This window comes from Triturus cristatus, chromosome 11 (assembly GCF_964204655.1).
Source record: "Triturus cristatus chromosome 11, aTriCri1.1, whole genome shotgun sequence".
NCBI lineage: Eukaryota > Metazoa > Chordata > Amphibia > Caudata > Salamandridae > Triturus > Triturus cristatus.
The window spans coordinates 1,053,075,093-1,053,096,853 of NC_140594.1; the positions used below are offsets into that span (position 1 = coordinate 1,053,075,093).

The 21,761-nt window shown below is 42.8% G+C and overlaps 1 protein-coding gene across 1 annotated transcript in view; it reads left to right on the forward strand.

Annotated features, from left to right (window-relative positions):
* LAMP3 (lysosome associated membrane protein 3) overlaps positions 1–21,761 on the forward strand; it is a 126,821-nt gene that overhangs the window by 49,232 nt on the left and 55,828 nt on the right. Inside the window, exon 3 of the mRNA XM_085635358.1 lies at positions 7,702–7,818. Within this exon, the coding sequence (XP_085491484.1) occupies positions 7,702–7,818 (117 nt within the window). The remainder of the gene's footprint in view (positions 1–7,701; positions 7,819–21,761) is intronic.

Below are 21,761 nucleotides of genomic sequence, written 5' to 3' on the forward strand. Positions count from 1 at the left end.
CCATGCTTCAACTCTCCTCAATATTTACATAGCTATTGGGTCTAGTAATGAGAGACTCGGGTAGAAACCTGCACCAATATTTTAATAAAAGTCATCTGTATCTAAAACATCTCGCATACAGAATTTCTTCTCCTTTCCACATTGGCATTGGTAAAAAAGCTTAATCTATTTCCCCTGAGCCTTCTAAACCTCAGCTGCTTCACTGATTCTTCTGCATCATCAGTCATTCACCACTGACCCTACCCTCACACTGATACCACACTAAGAAGCATATGTACATATGTACGCTCATGGTTTAACGCCTCACTCTGCCACTATTTACAAGAATATGGTGCAGCCTTCCGTTTTCCCCTGCGCTGCCTAGTTCCAACGCAGGCACTCTTGCACCATAGTGCAAGGGTGTCTGCGTGCAGGGAAGGATTGTTTATGTGTAGGAAGGTGTCTTTAAATGCTGTTTTGTCACTTCCTTATGTGCTGCTTAATACAGCACACATGGAAGTTACAAAATGTCATTTTTTTAAAGATTGTTCATGTGCAGGAAAGTACACCTTCCTACACATAAACAATCCAGCGTGTTTTGCTTTTTCCACGTGTGCTTTACAAGGCCGCACACATGGAAAAAATCAAAAACGAGGAGAAATAAAGCATTTCTCCTCATTTCGCTAAGTTAAGACCAGGTTTTTCCTGGTCTTAATTTTGGCGCTGCCTCCTATTTACGCCACCCTTGTAAATAGGGGGCAGCGTCAAAATCAATGGGTGTTGCGGTGGAACGCCCACCGTGTTCCACCGCAACACCCTCAGCATCTTTAAGCCACGTTAAGTGACTTAACACCGCCTTGTAAATAAGGCAAAGCCCCTATCGCCACAGGAACATAGGAAAAAGTGACGTTCCCGTGGCGATGGGGACTTGTACATATGCCCGTAAAGTAGAGAATTTCCATCTGTATATGATGAAGAAAATCGAATTCCTCAAGTGAGCGGTGCAGGCGCATGTCATACCCAGATTGGACTCTGTGAAAGCCATACTAGCTGGAGCTGTGAAATTACACCTGACTCCAATAAAAGTGTTCTTTCACTCGGCAGACAGATTTCTACATAAAGCAAAAAGAAATTGACAGCCTCACTCCTATTCTTTATGACCTCCAATGGCTACCTCCACAGCCAAGGATATGCTTCAAGCAATGCGTCCTCATCCGTAAGCGGAAAATAGAGCTTACTTAGCTGAAGGTCAGACCATCTTATGAGGATCCAGAGGCCTTAAAAGCAAGAATTCTTAGCTGTTGAAAGTCCACAAATGTAAATCTTCTTTAACAAGGAAACCATCTTACTTGGGGCCAGTATCTACTGCAAGGAATTCTCTACTGATCAATGTCAGAACGCTCATACCACTTCTTGCTTTTAGGTGGCAGATCAAAACTCATCTCTTCAAACAAGTTCTGACACAATCCTAACCCTATCCCAAACAATGACGCCTCACAACAATGAAACCAACCTAATAGACATTGAAATTCTCTTCTAACGAGATGATATATGAACTATAGGGTTCTAAATGTTTCTTCTACCGTCTCCTACCTCAATGTATCCCTCATTCTCGGGTCATTGTTACATGTATAAATAATTACATTAAGGTGTCGGATCTTGCTTGCCTGGTCTTTATAAGTCTTCCTGCAGATGGTTTGTGTGTCCTTGCTCAGACTAAGTGTGACGCTGCAAATGGAATTTGAGGATATCGCTGAGGTGGACATGCAGTCTCATGAGTTGGATAAGGAAGCTTATCAGAAAAGGACCACGCTGCTGGTTGATCATTTTCTATGTAATCTGCTGCTACTCCGGTACCTGATGGGTACATTGGATCATGAATAAAGAAATACCATTAAAGCAAGAGAGGCTTGCTTTATCCATGGTGTCATCCGCTTGATTTGCCACTTTGTGTCTCAGCTTGGTATCATCAGCATAAATTTGGAGCTGATATATGTCGTGAGCCAGACGTTGCTTACATTTTTTCGAATTGATTTTATTTATTGAGCACTTAATCACCAAAATATTTTATGGTACTAAAAACAAAACCTGATTACAGCCATTACGCTAACCACTTGTCAAACCTTCTCCTACATCACTCCTTAAGTGTAGAACGACCAGCCGCTACTCGTAAGAGCCTCCTTAGCACTTCTTGAATTCCGCAAGAAGCTGAAGACCTGGCTTTTCAAGTAGTCCCACTAGGCTCTAGGTTCGGCTAGACTCACACCTGCCCCGCTCCTGGATACCATCACGAGTGATAGTGTGAATGAATGAATGAAATTATATTTATATAGTGCGTAGCTACCCGGAGGCCTCCTAGCGCCTCCGGGTAGCTACGTGCTGTAGTGTGCTCTACAAATCTGCATAACATAACATAACACTTATCAAACTCAAAACCTTCTTTCCTGAAAACAGCTATGTTTTCATATTTTCTGAAAGATAATATGGTCTATCTGCAAACGGAGGCCAAGGGCCTAGTTCCGGGGTCTAACGGTTTGGATTCTGAATGCACATCCATCTGTGTATATCCTGCAGAAAGAGTTGGTTTATAGAAGAGGTTGCTATGGGCGACTTAGGCTTCAAACTGAGCAGTAATGACGATATGTGAAAATCAATAAATTGGGCCAATGTCTTGTTTTTAATGCATTGTGCACTTTCCAAAGGCTTTGAATTTAACACATTGTTTCACAGACAGGCAGCGGCACTTAGGAAGCAATGACGGTTTTAGGTAATCTCAGATGGAAACCATTACTGTAGTCTAGCCTGGAAAGGACCTTTACACCTATGTCAAGGAAGTTATTTACCTATGGAAGAAAAGGGAAGATCCATTGGAGAACTATTATTTAGAATTTGAGGATCTCGCTACTATTCCCACTTGAGCAGTAAAGGTCAGTTTTTGCGATCACAGACTACTGGTTCAGATTTAGGCCGAATGCTTAGTGAGTTTGTTCATATATCTGTAGTCCAGACAGAGTGATCTCAATAATTCAGGACTTCCATTGTCCTCTGATTCTGCATCTAGGCAAAACTTTAAAGGATGTGCACACTGGGTTTGGAAAAGTCAAGATGTGTGTAAATCTTCTGCAAACAGAAAAAAAGCCTAGCCCTTTATCAAAAATCAATTTAGCCAAAGATGCTCATATAAATGTTAAATAGCAAGAAACTCAGTGCAGAGCCCTGTGAAACCCCCATGTCAACCTTCTCAGGGCAGGTATAAAATATCCAAGCCTTACCTGACCTACATAGGAAGTATGTGAGTCACTCTATTACTGTACCACAGCATCCCACTTCCTTGATCCTTCATAGTAGGATCTAATGATACAAGGACCGAAAATGCTCCTGCGAGGTCTCATAAATAGCAGCACACACACACGAACATCAGACTTTATAATGCGGGTCTGTACCCGGCATGCCTTTACTCTGTGGGCATTTCAACACGTTGACCTTCTCAATGCGTTGTAATACCGTGCAGGGCTTTAGAACGTATACCTTTGCCCTGGAATTCTGATCGTCTTCTGTTGTAAATTCCATTACTGATTCCATTTTAGTAAGGCCAAGTTACTATGTTTCTTCATTTTACCCTCCTGAATATCTTTAGCTGAAGGTGTGAAGGTCTTGTTTATTGTTTTGAGTGACAGATGCCACAATCATAACATGACTCCTTACTGTATAAGTTTCTAGGTATTAACAATGGTTGCTTGCAATCAACATGCAGACAGAGCTGACAGATTTTGTGTCCTGATAGTTTAGTCTGTTAAGAAACTAGTGTCTTTGAGCCCTGCTTTATTTTGTAAATATGAGATAAAATCAGGGGTCCAATTCTAGAACAGGTTATGACCATTGATTAGGAGAGGTCTTTGCGCTAACATTATTGCCAGAGGTCACACCAGATTGTTGGTCAAGGACTCTCAGTTGGAGAGCTGAGTCTGGAAGCCTAGCAGAGGGTGCTCTCTTGCCCGGAGCACATTTCCTCCCCCTTGCAGTGCTCTGATAACTGACAGCTGCATTAGCTATCAACAGAGATGATGTAAGACCATCCTTAAGAACCTCAAGAGGTAAAAGTAATGTAGTGTTTAGAAATAGCTAGAGGGTGCTAGGATAGCAGGAAGTTTCTAAACATGCTAGATATATTCATTGTATTCTTGACACTTATGACATGCATACCTGCTTTCATATGTTCATGCTGTATGGTTACAGGGCACATTTAAAGTACTGGATTAAGACTTTTAATAAAGGTTTTTAAGAAATCCCTGTTGCTCGTAGTCCTACTCATTATACCTGATTTTGTTGTTGGAGAAGAAAAGACTGTTTGAATAACCACTGTGTCCCTGAATCTTGAATGGGATTGATAAGTAACTTAACATTGCTGCCTTCACAGAATTGCTTGGTAGGTTAGAGACAGGACTGGGGTTGAAACAGTTTGTTTTCATCATTGTAGTACATTGAAAAACGTTCTTGCACTCATGGATTAGAAATCCAATCCCTGTAGATCTGGGAAACCCCAGAATTCATATCATCTGGTGCCCAACATGGGAGTTTGGTTTTTCTGGGCTTCTGAATAGTTCTTTGGTAAACATACTCAAAAGGACCAAGTACTACAAATATACAGAGATGTCCGTTGTACTCTGTCAGATGAAGTAGGAAACCCCTATTAACTGTAAGTTAGTCAACATTGACTCTTAAGAAGGTTATGCTGACCCCTTCAATGAGCCAACTTTTGACATTTTGGTGTTCTGAACCACTGACAAAGTCAGGAGATCTTTCTTACTTAAAGTTACACCCATTATACTGTAACATCACATAGTCAGCCTTGCATACCTGCGGGGTTTGGCGATGGGGTCTGCACGTATTGCCCCACTAGAGGCCGGGTCAACCTGCCAATCCCACGGCTCACAGGGCCAAAGGCAATGCGCGGCAGGAGTTGGCTGCCCGCGGGGTTAAGCCGCAGGGCCTTGTTGAAGGCCATTCTCTGCTGCCAACCCATGTGTGGCGTGGGATTTGCTTTTCATATGGTAATTAAATATTACTTTGCATTAAGAAAAACTAGAAACTCACTGAAAAAATAAAGGTTAAAGAAATGTTATAATGAGGTGAAAATTTCAGTGATAACATAACATTTTAAACTCGAAAAACCACTGAAATGAACCAGTCATAGTTATCACAAGTAACTATAACTTGTTCGCTAAAGTGATTATGACTCGCTCCCTCGCCATGCACTGCTTGTGACACCACATATTACATCACTCATGACATGTTTAGTGACATCATCGATAGCATTACTGATGACAACTTAAACTGCGATCATTGATGACAACACTGTGTATGGCAGGGGCGCGAGTTATAGTTACCCACCCTGAACCCTAAAAATCCCTTACCTCCCTTTAACTCTATACCCACTTCTAAACCCTAAAACATCTTACCTTCCTTCCCCTTTATTCTCCATTAGCTTTAGCCATCCCTTAACCATTGCCCACCCCTTAACACTTAAATTCCCTTTTTTTAATTGCATAATATTTATGTCATTAGATAAACATAATACTTGTCTGCGTAGTAAAGTACAGCAGGGTAAAATACCAAAGAGGGGCCTCCACGGTTCTTACCTGCGTGTTACTTGCCTGCGCGATAACATCCTGCGGGGTAAAGAGTGTGGGGATAAAAACTACACACACACACCACAGCATCAATAATCATTCTTAGGTGATCTACCTCAGCAAAGGCAATCTATTCAGTGCTGCTCCCTGGTCTGAAACCTGCCTGATAAGGTATGAAATTATCACCTTTATCGACAAAGATCTTTATCAATAAAGGATTGGAGTTGCCAAGTGACAGCTGACTCCAGTAGCTTTGCTAAGGAAGTCAGATTGGAAATTGAAAATCAGTCGAACATTTTTTAGGTTCTGTAGGGTCCAATGAGTGATTTTTGAGAAGTAGGGTCACAACAGTGGCTTCAAAGTCCTGCTAGAATGTTTCCTACTTCAGTGACATAAGACTCAGTTTTTGTCCTTTAGAAAAATAATAACATTAAACTGCCAGGTTTTTAAAGATTAAAAAGTACTACAATGTGCTCAGTGGCCCAATTAGGTGCATGTAATTCAGGCTTTTCTAGACGACAGATTTAATAGATTTATTTTCAAATATTAATTTTCGGGTATATTATACAATTACAGATATTTACATTGGACATACTCATTGTATTGGGAAATTAAACGATTATCTGTGAATTCACAAAACATGAATTTGCACATATAAAAGGATTTACTCAGGTGTTAATCTCTTCCTGGTGCAGGCATTGTGTGTTCAAGGATGGGGCAGACCCTTAAACTTTGTGCACACACAGAAATTCATAACTTTGTCTGTAATTACAAACCTTTCTATTACTCATTCGCACTCTTGAATAGTCAGACATTTACTTCAGGCAATTAAAAAAAATATGATAAACTTTGCTGTACTAATGCTAGCAGGAGATCAGCCGGGGCCGCTGCAGGTAAGAGCAGTGGGGCAGTGGGGCCGGCTGAGGGGGGTTTCAAGAGGCGACCACGAGGGACAATTAATTATTTATTTAATTTTCCCTTGTGGTCGTCTCTCGAAATCCCGCCCCCCCCCCAGCCGGCCCCACCGCTCTTACCTGCAGCGGCCGCGACTGCAGGAGATACACATTACTGTTTGAAGATCAATGGTAAATTTGGTGAAATAATAGGGGTTGTAACCCAGCCAGCAGTGTCTTCGAACAAATAGCATCAGGGTAGTATTTGCTACACCTTGTTACCCTATTGAAAGGGTATGTAACCTTTGCAAAGTGGCAGCAACCGCTTTGTCGTTTTATGTGCGGCACAGCTTCCATAGGAAGAACATTTATTGTTTGCTATTTACTTGCCGCTGTTTGACAAACCTTCAAGAAATGTTCCAAATGTAAAAGTCCATCCACCTCAGCTCCTTCCGGGAAAGTTTTGAAGTGATCCCTAAGTGGGCGGGGTGAGAGAAAGGGGGTTCCCAAAAACTTTTTCCCCTCGCATTTTCTGTAGGCAAAATTAGACAAGATACAGAAAAAATGGCTGAACAGAATTACACCAAATTTGCTAGAAAGCTAGATCTTTACTCAGAAAGTGTGATTTGGTGTAATCTGTTCTGTAGTTTTTTAGACATTAAGGTTTAAAATGTATAGATATATTGACAGTTGGTCGTTCAAGACCGCAATTAAAACAAATAGAGCATTTTGATTGGTTGCAAGGGCTTTCTGTCCCGCAGGACAGAGTGCTCTAATTTGTTGGTGCAACTCTTCCTGCAAAAAACTATCCTAACCACAGCGCAGGCACCCTTGCTCCATGGCACAACGGAGCCTTGTTGACGCTAGGCAGCCCAAAGTGCGCCAGTTCAAAAAGAGAGCTGAACGACGCCACATTTTTATAAATATGATGTAGTTCTGCTCTCTCCCATTCACATAGCGCAGCACAGAAACTTTCCTTGGTCTGGTATGTTGCTTAAATCTTAGTGAATCCAGACCTTGTGTGATAGTGTTGGGTAGTGTAATTGTGTAGCATATTTCTGACTCATCAAAAGACACAGGACAAAACAAAGTGGTATTTGACATTTTTAACAATATCTGCTTACAAACCTGAGTATGACTTGATGTATTCACTCTAGAACATAAAATTACCTGCTTTGTACGTTCTTTTTGTCTTGCAGGATAGTTTCTTCAATATTGTACCTACTCAAACAGATTATTTTGGAAAATGTGGGCCTTCCAGTTCCAACCTTAACATAACGTTTCATGGAGGGTTCATTAATCTCAACTTCATGAAGGTAGGTGGAAGTATTTTTTGTGTGTTTACATTTTGAGATGGTCCCATTAAGAAAGCATTATGATTTTGTTCTACCTGCCTAATATTTTAAAATTTCAGGAAGACTGCCAGACAGCTGCTTATTTCACTGTTGGGTTTTAACTTCCATATTGTGAATAACCTTCTTAAAGTGGTTCAAACGTTGCTATAAAAGAGAACCTACTAACTGGGATTAGCGGCGGGGATCTTGCAGGTGTAGCGAACGACACTTGGCTTGTGTTATCCATGTAGTGAAGCACAAGCCCATAATTTTGCTTTGATTCTGCCCTTTCTTCTGTTTACTTTTGAGTTGGATTTCCAGAAGCCCTCAGTGTGATCACCACTGTCATGTCCAAGTTCAGCGTAAGTCTATTCTGGCTCTTCCAAGCACTGTTTGCTGGCTTAAATTTCCTGATTTCAAAGGCAGAGGTGATCAAGTCTCAATCCAAGTGCTTGGCTGTCATTAGCAAAACATAAAACTAACAATCAAATTCAAATCTCTAGTTAGAAGAAAAGATCGGAGCGGTGCACCACCAATTTGCTTATTTGTATATCACACCCAGTGGTCAATTGTTTGAAATAGTTCAAGCCAAGCCAACGCGTTTCGTTCAAATTGAACTTCGTCAGGGCATGTGTGAAGGCAAGAGTGTATTCCAAAATTATGGTCGTCGTCTGTGTAAATAAATATCCGTCTCGAGAGGAGCAGTCTTATAAGCGTCGTGTTTCCAAAAGATAATAATCCTAATTGTAATCCCAGTTGTAATCCCCGTGCCACCTTGATAAGAGCACTGTACACGATTCTGTGTATCGTCAGAAGTCCGTTTTCTCCCCTCAAAGTGTCCTGTATTATAGGAGGCAGGGAAGGCTAATGTGGGACTCCACATGATAGGGTTCATGTCACAAGAGCATTGCAGCCCCATGTATCTGGTTCCATTTAAATCTTGACTAATTGCTGATATGAAAACTAGATCCTTGATCCTACTGCTGTGCAACACTTTATCACTGCTGGTTTCCTTTGGGGGGCAGGGGGTACTTCCCTAGTCCCAGTACGTCACTGGTGGTATTCCCTGCAGTGATTGGGGTAAAGACCTTTTGCCCCTCTATCTTGAAAGCAGTTTTTTTTTCGAATTGGTAATATGTAGCAACAGTTTTAGCACATTAAACTGAAAGCACCTGAAGTAGCAACACACAAAGAAACATGAATAAAATTATGTTGTGTTTTTGGGTTGATTTGATTTTTTGGATGTAGCAAGATGTTTTGTGTTGTTGTGTTGTGCTGGGATTGTGCGTTTGTTGTGTTTAGTTGTGGGTTGTTGAAAAAGTAATGGATTGTAGTAACATGTTGTTTTGTGTCAAGATTTTGTTGCGCTTAGATTAAATGAGGCCCTGCTGCCGAGATTGTGTTCTCTCGTTGCATCGGATACTGCTGGTGGGGTCAAGATCAATGCTGTTGCAAACCTGACTAGGTCACACCATGATTGACAGCCGAGATTGCCTTGGAGTGGCACCAGTAGTATAGATGCCGTCGAGGGATTTAATCCTCCATTCACCTGTGGCCCCTCAGTTTTGGGAAATCAGAGACTGCAGATTCCCCACTGCATTGTGTGTTGGCGGCATTTGCTGTTATTGCACCTTGTCTAACGGAGAAGTAAGACACTCATTTTTTGCATCCAATCCCTGGAACGCCCCTTTCTTCTACTTCATCTTCATCCTTTCAGGACACTGGTTAGTTCCTGGAGCTTGCAGTGTGAAGAACTCATTCATTCATCCTTTGGGCTTGTCTAGTCCAACATCTGCATTGTTTTTGCTCACCCTGGTTATTTCCTCTTTGCTTTACTGGAGACCTGACTGCTTCACTTACCCCTCACAGTCTTCCTTGGACTCAAAGGCCACAAACTGTGTAACCTGCCTTGGATCCACAATATTTCTCCAGGACACTCTACTTTATTATAACATCCCCTACTTTAATCATCAACTTGCAACAACACTTGAAGGTGGGGCACGCGCTATGGTAGAGCACTAGGTACTTTAGGCCACATAGGTGTTTGTTTGTAAATGAATGCACTATTGCACTGGCCATTGCCTCCCCTGATGTGTGGACAATAATCCTATTTGTTCCTTAGATGCTTTCTCATTTGAGTTGTCCTGTATACTGTGTGTATGTGTGTTTTGGGGTGTGTGCACATGTGTGTGTGTGTGTACATACCAACAAGGGTTGGGAAATGCTCCATAAACTCCAATAGGGGAACTCTAGTTTCTGTTCCCTTCTAAATGTATAACTATACAATTCCATCACTGAGCCCAAGCTACCTCCACGAGGATGGTGTAGCAGAAGCGTTTGCTCACAAGTTCCCAGAACTCTGCACAAACATGCTGTATCAGTGATTCCGAAACTTTTTCGACCCACGGCTCCCTTGACCTATTGGCTGTTGGCCATGGCTCCCCATTATGTTACTTTTTTTGGGCGAGTGGGGGGATGTAAGCCTGGCCTCACGAGTACTTCCATTTTTCTCCCTGAAAATAATCTGGATGAATCCTATGAAGGTATTATAATCAGATTGTTACAATAAAACACCTTGTGGGTGCTTTGGCTATTGGTGTCTCAGCTACATAGTAAAACATATTTATATTGTAAATAGACATTGAGCAGTGCTAAAACAAGCTTGAGTCTAAAATTGTCTACAAGGCACTGTACTGAGCAAGGTCACAAGGGTAGGGGAAAGTTAAGTCGTTTGCATTTTAACGTTAGGACCTGTACAAAAGTAAGGGTTTGGGGCACTGATTGCTGGGTGCTTGATACTGGCAAAGTGCAAACTGTGCATTCATAATGACTCTTTACCGAGCAGTAACACCCTGCAAGTACAGTGCAATTATGGGTTAAACCCTTCGGAATGGAGAATAACTGTTCAGACTTTGCATCATACTCCCTTTTTTGCGAGGGGGTTGAACGCAAACAGTTGCCACCTGCTCTGAGCAGCTGGTAAATGTGTGTGGGGGCTTCTGTATGGGGCAGGTGTGAGAGTAGCATGGAGTAAAGGTAATCGAGGGAAAGAAAGGGAATGAGACTATTAGTCCTGTTAAAGGGAGGATTTAATGTTCTACCCTTGCCTAATAAAAAAAGTTGGGATAGAGCTCAGGACTGCTGGAAGTGGCGCCTGACACAAATAAAAAGTGGCAGGGTTGGGGAAGGAGACGCGGGGGAGCATTTAAAAATAAATAAATAAAACTTACCTGATGCTGCCGGTCGCCTTGCACTTCGGTGCTCCTCTGCTTCCTGCTGCCAGCTGTCCCTGGGACAGCATCTGAGACTCCCCATCGAATCCCTGCACTGCTCTCATGCTATATTACCAAGCATGAGAGAAGCACAGGAATTGTCCTGAGCGGGCTGGATTAACGGTCGCTCAGTCAAAGGGAGTCTGTGCTGTTTCTTCAACCGGGCTGTGCGATACACCCCACCCCATATGCCATGGCCCGGCCCCACCCTTTCCTACACACGCTGGCTCAGCCAGCAGCTGAAAAATAAAATGATAATAAAATATTGTTTTCTTCTTCAGCTGCTGGCGCTGAGCCAGTGTGGCAAAGTTTCTCTGCCATTGCGGAGGAACTGCCTCTGACTGCTGGGCAGGGCTGCTTTTGCACTCAAAGCCTAATGCAGGTTTACAGGTTGGTAAAATTGAGTCTTTAAGTTCCTGCACCCGGGTACGGGAACACTAGGGGGCATATTTACAAGCCAGGACCTTCGAGCAAAGCTGAGCCTGACTGAGCAGCCCACAGCCCCAGGTTACTGAGCAACCTTGGCTTTGAAATCAACTCTGTTCTGCAAATCTTGGAAATCTCTATGAGAGCCCGTTGGGACCATCTATTAAAAAATAACAGCCTGAAGCTTCTCGCTGTAACATATTGGTGCCATCACCTACCCCTTCCCCTTCCATCACGTTGGTCCTGATGAAGACCCCACGTTAAGGCGCAAGCTCCCTGTTGTTCATAGGGGTCGAAACGTCGACAGCTTTGTTAGTGTGTCAAGCATAGATGACAGAGAATGTATATCTGCATCAAACTATGTATGTTATGATTTTCCATAGGTGTTTAGGCCAGACATTTGGCTGGATAGGTTGAAATAATTCAATGCTGATGTGTACAACTTGCACTACCTCCCCTCCCCACATCACTCACAAGTCCGTCCTGTGCACTTGTCACCTTCCCACTTGTGCACCATTTTTTAATGTTTAAATGTGACATGTAATATGTCCCTTGACTTAATTCATTTATGCATTTTGTGATGAATTAAAATCACATTCATTTTTGAAAACCTATATGGTGATGCTTTATTGTGACTAAATTTTTAAGATTGAGTCTTTGTTCATGTACTTATGTTGTGTAACAGTTTTCCACTGTGACACACATTTTTTAGTACCTCTTCAAAAAATACATCACATCACAGTGCCTTAACAGTCCATGACCCAGCTACCTCTCCTATCACTTGTTGATTTTATGCTTATTTTTAACGCTGCACAGCACTCCGCTACCTGTTGGCTAGGTTTGCACTATAGAAATACCACATAGATACATGCATTCTGTATCAAGCTTCATTCTTTTTTCTCATAGGGTGTGGTGTAATCTGAGCACATTACAATCCTCCTTCCATTTTGGTTTAAACAAATCAGCAATTGCGTCTAATGGCAAATGTATAGTCAGGTGTCCAAAAGACAACTTTGGCTAGCTTCCCTGCCTAAGCATGTATGCAACTCTCCTACTGGCCCATTTAGCTGAGCAAAGTGATACATCCTGGCGATGTTTCTCCTGCCAGGATATTCAACAGTTTACAAGGAGTTAAGAGACTTAGGGCGTCATACCTTGTTGCTACATCATAGTTTCATTCAGAGGTAAGTGGGATCAATTGTAAGGGGGGCATTTCAGTCTAACAAGTCCAACAAGCTCACCCAGTCCATTGTCTGCAACCCAGATCATATTGCATCTGGGACCATTCTCGTGGCTGCCGCTTAAGGAGTCTTGCCTATCATCATAATCGCTCGACTTCTGTACCGGTCAGATTAAGGAAGTCCTAAACAGAAGGAACAAGCAAGAGGAAGACTAGAAACAGAGAGGGAGGCTGAGGTGGTGTAGAATGTCAAACCAGGCCTAGTTTTAGACACCCCCTGCTGCGTTGTTGACATTTTCTCCTATGCCATTCTCCATTCAAACTGCTATTCTCCTCACAATATTATCCAATATTCAATCAACTGGCACAAAAGAAGCATATCCCAGGGCTTGACTAATGCGTACAAAAGGATACGATTGACCACCCAAAGATCACTGCCTTTTCAAAATCTAACTCTTCAAGCATTTTTTTTAGACTGATCTAACCGATCTAATTACCAAACAGCATTCCCAAAAAAGCTAACCACTAATGAGGGGCTTGGTTCTGAAAGAAAGAAATGTGAACTAAACCCTGACAGCCCAGTCTCCTCCCGAAACTACAGCCACCTCAGCCGTGCAGTGAAGCACTGGCACAGGTTACTGGGTTGTTTGTGATTCCGTAGGTATCTTTGAGACTATATAGTGACAATAAAGGGCTTGATTACGATGCTCGTCCGACCGGCACCACAGCAGGACTGGAACCGCTGGATTATTAGTTCGGCGGTTCCACCCGCAGGATTACGATTACATCCATTTTACTATTGCAGCTTCTTGGCGTCCGGAAAATGGGCCACAGTACAAGCCGCAATACAAAAATGTATGTTTTCAAAGAAGTGCACCCTTAAACATCCCTGCACCATGTGGCAGGCACCGCATGGTGCCTGCCACATGGTACAGGGATGTTTGAAAACACCAATTTTTCTATTGCAGCTTGTACTGGAGCCATTTTTCTGGCCGCCGCACAAGCTGCAATAGAAAAATGTATGTTTTCAAACATCACTGCACCGTGTGGCAGGCACCGCATGGTGCCTGCCACATGGTGCAGAGATATTTAGGGGTACACCATAAGTGCCCCCTGGCGGAGGGCCATGGGAAAAGCAGGCCCTGCTAGGGGCCCCCAAAGTCACTTTTTGCCTTCCTTTTCATGGCGGGCAGACCGCCATGAAAGGGCAGGTGGAAAACGACATTGTAATCCCAACAGCTGTCATTTTGGGATTACAATTCTTCCCGACGGTCTCTGTGAGTCTGTCAGAAGTGGAGTGGAATTCCCCTGCGGGTTTCCCTCTGGCCGCCGGTATTATAATACGGCGGTCGGATGGAAACCTATGATGTTGGGCTCACCCCACACTATTTTAATTTTGGATTTCTTCAAATGGCATCACAGTAGGGAAGGACAGCGCAGAAAACTTCAACCACATGTGAACTGTGTAGTAGGCTTTGGGAGAATTGAAATTAGAGGACGAACAGAATCAATGAAGCCCCTGGGAGGTGGCGGCCCCTGGGGCTGCGGCGGAGGGTCCACGTGCCCCCGCACTTATTTTCATTAAAGCCCTGGGAAGGTGGTGGTCCCCATGGCAGCGAGGGAGGCCTTACGAGCTTCAACCACATTAATGTTTCAAGAAGCCCCAGGGAGGTGGTGGTCCCCAGGGCATAAGCTCCAGGAGGAGGCACATGTGCGCCCCCCTCCTATAATTACAAATGCCTCAGGGACCTGGCCCACCTGCGGGGCGATAATGAACAAAGTGCAGGAGCCCGTACTTCGTTGGTTTTTGTTTTCTACTTTTCGGCATGATTGTAGGATCTTGCCAAATATTTTTTTAATGCTGTTAGGGGGCCTGCAGGGTCCCAGTGGGACCCCCCCCCCCCCCACACACACACCCTCTGCCCACAGAGGCCTAGGGGTTTAGGGTGTTTCTACCCTGCACCCTTTTCTTTTTTTTTTACTTTTTGTGTGAGAGTTGGTTCAACCGCATCCCAAGATGGCTGCCAACACTTCCTGGTTGAAGTGTTGGCAGCCAGGCAAATTTCAGTAGGCTTTCAGTAGGCTGTTGGGCACCCTGATATCTATATCTCTGAAACTACTTAATGGATTTGCACCAAATCACAAAAAGTACGCTTTCTGAACCAACATCTTGCTTTCTGTCAAATTTGGTGTAATTCAGTTCAGTGGTTCAGGCTGCAGTTGTGTTAAACAAATGAAAAATCCCCATAGACATAACATGGGGAAAACGCGGTTTAGGAACCATTTTTCTTCTCTGCATGGTGTGCAAGATAACGATGGACTAGGATGTGGCCCGAGTAAATAGCAGTGGCTGACATTCATTCAAACATTCTATCCATAACGTTTTGTATACCTCAACTAGAACAAGCAATGTCAAAGCTAGTGGACCTATTGGCTTTGCTGATGATTTTAGCTATGCTGCAGAACATTCCTAAAACCAGGCGAGGGAAAGAACGCAGGTGGGGGAGAAAGAAGGAGGCCATAATCACAGAGGGCATGGGTGGGGGGGAGGAACATGAAGGGCGCGGGGAGTGAAGGAAACAAAGATAGGGTAACTTGGATGGGGGGTGCGAATGAACAAGATACAGTGCACGGTTGAAGTTAAAGTGCACAGGTGGGCGGCACGAAAGGCAAACCTTTATGAAAGTGATAGAGTACATAAGAGCAGGTCAATGGACAAAGTTTGGAAAATGAAATTGTTCTAATCTTTTGAAAAGAAAGTGCTGAGAGCAATTGGAAAACACAGAGAATGGGGGAAAGGACTTCACTCTCATGGAATGCTCTCAGAAAAAGGAAAAAAAGTTCCAGAAAAGCAGACACTTGTGGAAGGATAAAAGGAGCCAATCAGAGAGATGCTAAACAGGCTATGTTCAATGGAGGGTGGGGGCGGGGGGCAAGGACCAAACAAATGTGCTTAAATAAACAAAAGCATCAAATAGAGAGCAAGAAAATAAGAGTGACAAAACAAAAAGCCAATGGAAAGAAATGAGCGGAGTTGCTTTCAAGGTCAGCTATCGACATGTCCCCTATCATTCTTTCGCAACCAGACAGCTGCTTTGTCTTGCAGTCTTCGACCTAAAAATCACTCCGAAAACCACACTGTGCAACTCGTGGGTTGGCCCCTGGTGTCTGTATGATTTGACATTCTATCTTTATATATTATTGGTATTGGTAATATCTGCAAGCATTATAACATTAATTGTCTCAACTTACATATGTATTTACAGAATTTCTTGATGGTGATGAGGACAGCTGTATTATAAAACTTGCTTATACCCAGGAAAAAGGTATCCTGGTACTAGTGGAAAAAAGCCTTAGCCCGGCGGTAACCAGAATTTGACAAAAAAACAAAGAAATATGAGGAGACTAGAAGTCCAGTAGGAGGCTGTTGAACCAGTTTAGACAGCTGCCAAGATCCCTCCCGTGTCCAAATATTTGAGGTAAAAGTTGAGTTTTGAGAGATTTCTCAAATCCAGTGAAACTGCTTTCTGACCTTAAGACTGAGAGGAAGGTCATTCTGTCTTTTGGCTGTTACCGCTGAGGACCAACAATTCTGGAATTTAGGAATCTGGACAAAAAAACAGATATGGAGCAAAGAACCCTGGTTCAAAAGTAGGGGACAAAAGAGAGGTCAGGTAGTCATGACAGGTGGAGTAAAGCTGTCTTTGGCAGACAATGTTTCTGCACAGGGAGCCTGTGAAACGTTTAAGGGATAGAGAAGTAACTAGTACATTTGTGGAAACTTAATTCCAATTTAGTATAACCCCGCACTGAGTTTGTTTTGCAGTGTTTTGCTGACACTTTTGTGACACAAATCTGGCGCACAGTGTTAGGATGGGATTTACTATCCAATGCAAATTAGGATTTACATTGGATAGTATCCCAAAGTAACACAAAGTTGTGCTATGCTCGGCTTTGCGTTGATTTGCGTCAACCACCCATGGGTGGTGCATGGGCGTTCCCATGCAACCACCCAGGGGTTTGATGCAAATCCTTATCTACAAACATTGGTAGACCGGGATTTGTTCCAAAATCTTATGCCGCCTCAAGGCAGTTGTCCTTCTTTGTCTAGCTTCGCATGGGTGCTGCATTGTGGAGCACACACATATAAAGTGGGAAAAGCCTTAAGGCATAGGTTTGTTCTGGAGGTACAACTTCAAGTAGAAAACCTAAGCTTCAAAGAATGAACATGCCTTTGCACTATGGTGCAAGTGTGTGTGCACTGGCGCATGACTGACAAAAGTGCGCCAACTCCACGGGAGAGAAAAAATGCACCATATTTTAGTATAGGTGGCGCTGTTCGGCTGTCTCCACCTGCCTTCAAAACGCAGCACAGCAACTTTAGTCCAGCGTTGCCTGCGTCAAAGAATAGCAAATCTAAGCCCTAGTGTTAAGGAAACAGCACTGGAACCTGGCTAAGAGAAAGAGAGACAACAGGGCTGCAAAAAGTGACTTACCCTGGTGAAGCCTGGATAAAATACAACAGGGCTGCAAAAAATGACTTACCCTGGTGAAGCCTGGACAAAATACAACAGGGCTGCAAAAAGTGACTTACCCTGGTGAAGCCTGGATAAAATACAACAGGGCTGCAAAAAATGACTTACCCTGGTGAAGCCTGGACAAAATACAACAGGGCTGCATAAAGTGACTTACCCTGGTGAAGCCTGGATAAAATACAACAGGGCTGCAAAAAATGACTTACCCTGGTGAAGCCTGGACAAAATACAACAGGGCTGCAAAAAGTGACTTACCCTGGTGAAGCCTGGATAAAATACAACAGGGCTGCAAAAAATGACTTACCCTGGTGAAGCCTGGACAAAATACAACAGGGCTGCAAAAAGTGACTTACCCTGGTGAAGCCTGGATAAAATACAACAGGGCTGCAAAAAATGACTTACCCTGGTGAAGCCTGGACAAAATGAGAGCTTGGAGTATGGTCTTCCTAGCCTATTAGGAAGGATTTTCTTAAAATCGTCAAATAGGAAGAAACATGTAGAAGTTTGTTTAATTTGTTTATCAGAAGTAAGTTTGTCATCAACGAAAAATAGAAAGAAGAAAAAAAGAACAGGTATATGTGACAGACAGTAATATAAAACGAAAAACGTGGCTTCTTTTTTTTGCATCCTGTTGAAGATCACAAACAGTGGGGAGCATAGATGTCATTTAGAGTTCATCAGGGGTTGCAGCTGCGACCCCTGACACTTCTTTTGCTGGCTTCATAGGTGGCAAAAGCAGTGCCTGTAACACAGCAGCAGGTCGATTGGGGTCCCTCTCATTGTTTTCTGTCTTTTTTCTATTACACTAATAGTGAACTATATTTCATTGTGCACTATTAGACTTTTAAAAAATGGAGCACATTTAGCTGGAATATGACCTTCTCTAGCAGCTGAGGTCAGTAAAAACATGATTCTAACTGTATGTTGTGCGTGTGCTTGCAAGTGAGTGTGTTTATGTGAGTGTGTGTATGTGTGAACGTGTGCATGAGTGAAAGTGAAGGTCAAAGGGCGTGTGATTTCACATCCCCTACCCCAGGAGTTAGGCTCAATTGACGTCCATGGTGGGGAGGAATGTACTTTAGTGATCAAACACAGAGGGGTGAAAAAGGAGCGAAGCTCTGCGTCCAACCCAAGCACAGGAGTAAATAAAAGAGAAGAAAAAAGAGGAAGCAACAAAATCACTGAACTTCTGTAAATACTGAAACCTCATTACAATGCTATTTAAGGAAGTAGGCTAGTTTCTAAAAGGGGAAGTGTGTTTCAGCAGACCGCTTGCAGCTTGCAAAAAAGAAAAAGATCATCGGACATGCGAATCTGTGTTTTCATTGCAGGTTTCATTGAAGTGGCGGGAAAAGAGGCAACTCAGTGCTCAGGGCTGCCTTTACCATTTCTGGGTCCATGTGTTTATTTCATATTTATTCATCACTCAGGGCCATATGTAGGAAGCCAAATACCGGTCGGTAACGGCCGAATTTCGGTAAATATCCCGTTACCGACCGGTATTTAGGCATTTGCTATGTAGGGGGCTCATTTCTGGATTTGGATATTTACCGAATCGGAAATTAAGAAATCGGTAAAATACCGATTCGGTAAATACCGAATCCAGAAATGCTATGTAGGGAGCACTCTAAAGAGTGCAAATCAGTATTAAGAATTCGTTATTTACCACCAAATACAGGTTGGTGATAAATAACGAATACCTTGCAAAAAGCAATATTTTGCTGATTTAAGAGTGCCATGTGGCAGACATACATGCCCTTAGGGCATGTATGTGCGCCACATGTGCACACATGCAAGATTCAGGGGTGCAACAGGGTGTCAATGTGACACCCTGCCACCCTTGTATATGCTCCCCCCATTACCGAATCGGTATTTACCGAATCGGTAATGAGGCATACCTTCCCATTGATACCTATGGGCCTCCAGGCCCATAGGAATCAATGGGAAGGTATGCCTCATTACCGAATCGGTAAATACCGATTCATAGTTTCCGAATTTTACCGATTCGGTAAACATTACCCAATCATTACCTACATCACATTTACCGATTCATAAATACCGAATCGGTAAAATTCGGTATTTATGAATCGGTAAATGTTAGGCTACCTACATATGGCCCTCAGAGATTAATCATGGCTCATTAATTTCAAACGCCAATAATTAACATAACGTGTGTTTGTAAAGCACACTTTCACCCGCGGGCATCTTGGCTCTGAATAACAGATGTTTGTTACCCAAATCAATGGTACTCATTTTATCGACCTCAGAAGGATGAAAGGCTGAGTGGACCCGCCGGGATTTGAACCTGTGACCATGAGGTTGAACAAAGGCCCCTACAATGGAAGCATTAGTCCACTAAGGCTAGTATGGCCAATATGCTTCACCCCTTTCCTAGATATTGAAGAAGAATTCTTACAGACCATATAATACCTTAAATAGTGGCCTAGTTGAAACTTCACAATCAGGCTCATCTAGCTTCTATGTGGATTTTCTTTTATGTTGTCTTATCACGATTTCCTATGAGATAGTCCTTTTCTATGTTAGTTACTCTGCTATCCAACACTAACTCCATGTCCTGCTGTCGCGCCTATAACTTTGCATATCTCAAAATAATGGTATTCCTCGTCAACGAGTTTATCCAAATCCCTCTTATGAATATTTAGATCTGTTTTGTGTTCTTGCATTTCTTTTTTAGAAAAGGACTTATTATTTTTTACTTCTTGCCTTAAGAGTAGACATGACACGCAACTGCAACCAGTAGCATATTGATATATAATTTATACATTCTTTAGAGGCTATGGCATAGATTCCTTCAAAGTTTTAGTATTATGTCATTACGGCATTATTTCTGTTTGCATATTTTCCACTATCAACCTCTCTGAATGGGGGATACATGTTATGGACAATCATCAGGTGGGCCAAGAAGGACCAGTGTGAGATATTATTCCAACGGCAACCAATTCCGTCGGGGAACTATTGAAGGTGGGGAGGGTCTATTTAAACCTGAGAGGGTGTGGGAGGTGCTCAACATTCGTGCAGCTACAGTCGAAACCTATAAAGAGCCTAAAAGGGTCAGGGTCATAACTGCTATTTACACGGAGTCAAGTCCTCTGTATACAGTACACATATGGACCTGTGATCTCTCATTCCAGGAGGAATTAGCGCACTTGTAGGGGGGACATCCACTCATCCTACGTCAACTCTTCATTGTATCATCTTAATCTTTCAGTGATTCTTCTCAATTATTTTGACGTAAAATTTTCAGGCTGCTGATTCTGGACTATAAAAAATATTCCACCCACCATTTCTCTGCTTTTGAAAAGGAACCAACCGCTTGTCCGTCATCATTAGAAATTAGCGGATATCATTGTTGTACCCATCTTAGCTTGTGCACTATTTTGTTTGTTAGAACTAAACTTGACTCCCTAACCCCTCTTTCAGTTGAAGAATCCCACAACAGAGTACATACATGACATCCCCTTTGTCAACCGCAGCCACGGAGGTTTGAGGATTAAGCGGAGCTTTAATATGCCTCTTAGACATTAACAGTGACCTCTAGAATCACATCTATGACGTTTGTTTGGGGATGGGGGTATCTTCCTCCGGTAACCTAAAAAAATCCTCTCTGATTACTCTGGTTTTTTACTAAAGATAGTCCAACATTTGGGCGAGGGCTTACACTATTCAATGTGATAACCCGCGGACACGTATCTTCTCAAAAAAAACTTTGAGGAGTCATTGGGATTTGTAAGGACAATATCTTAAACATCTGCCCTTATATTCTTTTCAGAAAGTAAGCCAGAGGTTCCCTCTAAGCTTGTTAATACTATGAACTGGCTCTGTAAAGGCCACACGGTAGCATTATAAAGTGGGCAACAATATAACACATTTAGACCATAACAATTCCCAATTGTACCTCTTTACCACCATTCACACTCCGTTTACTAGCGATGGTAAATTTGCTAGTCATGAGCACTCCTGATCGTTCCTAGAACACTCTGACATGTTTTCTTGTTCCCTTTATGGAGATCGTCCTCTTTTGGTATATGGACAAGCGCTTCAAAGGAATTGGCCCTACATGGTGTCATGCACAATTTGAGGTACTCAGAGACATATTGTTCGTTTTTCACTCACTTCTATGAGGATGGTGTTGTTGATAGATTTGAAGTTTATGCTCCTTTAAGTGAGTGTTAGCAAAAGCACTTATTTTAAAGTTTTGTGTAGTTAAGAGAGTCATTTAAATCCTGGACGCTACACTCCAGTGTCCTAGTGGCCATACAGCCTGCCATATTTAGTTATCTCTGCCTACGTGGCAGAGATGTATATATCTTCAGAGGAGATGCTGCCAGGAAGACTGCTCTGAAGGCGATAAAAGTTGGCTGAGCAACCATCATGTTTCATGTGGCCGCTCAGCAGCCATTTTTGCTTTGCAACAAATCTTCAAAACCGCGAGTTTGTTTTTGTAAAACAAAAATGCTAATAACCCTGACAACCTGGGAGTTTTGTCCCAGG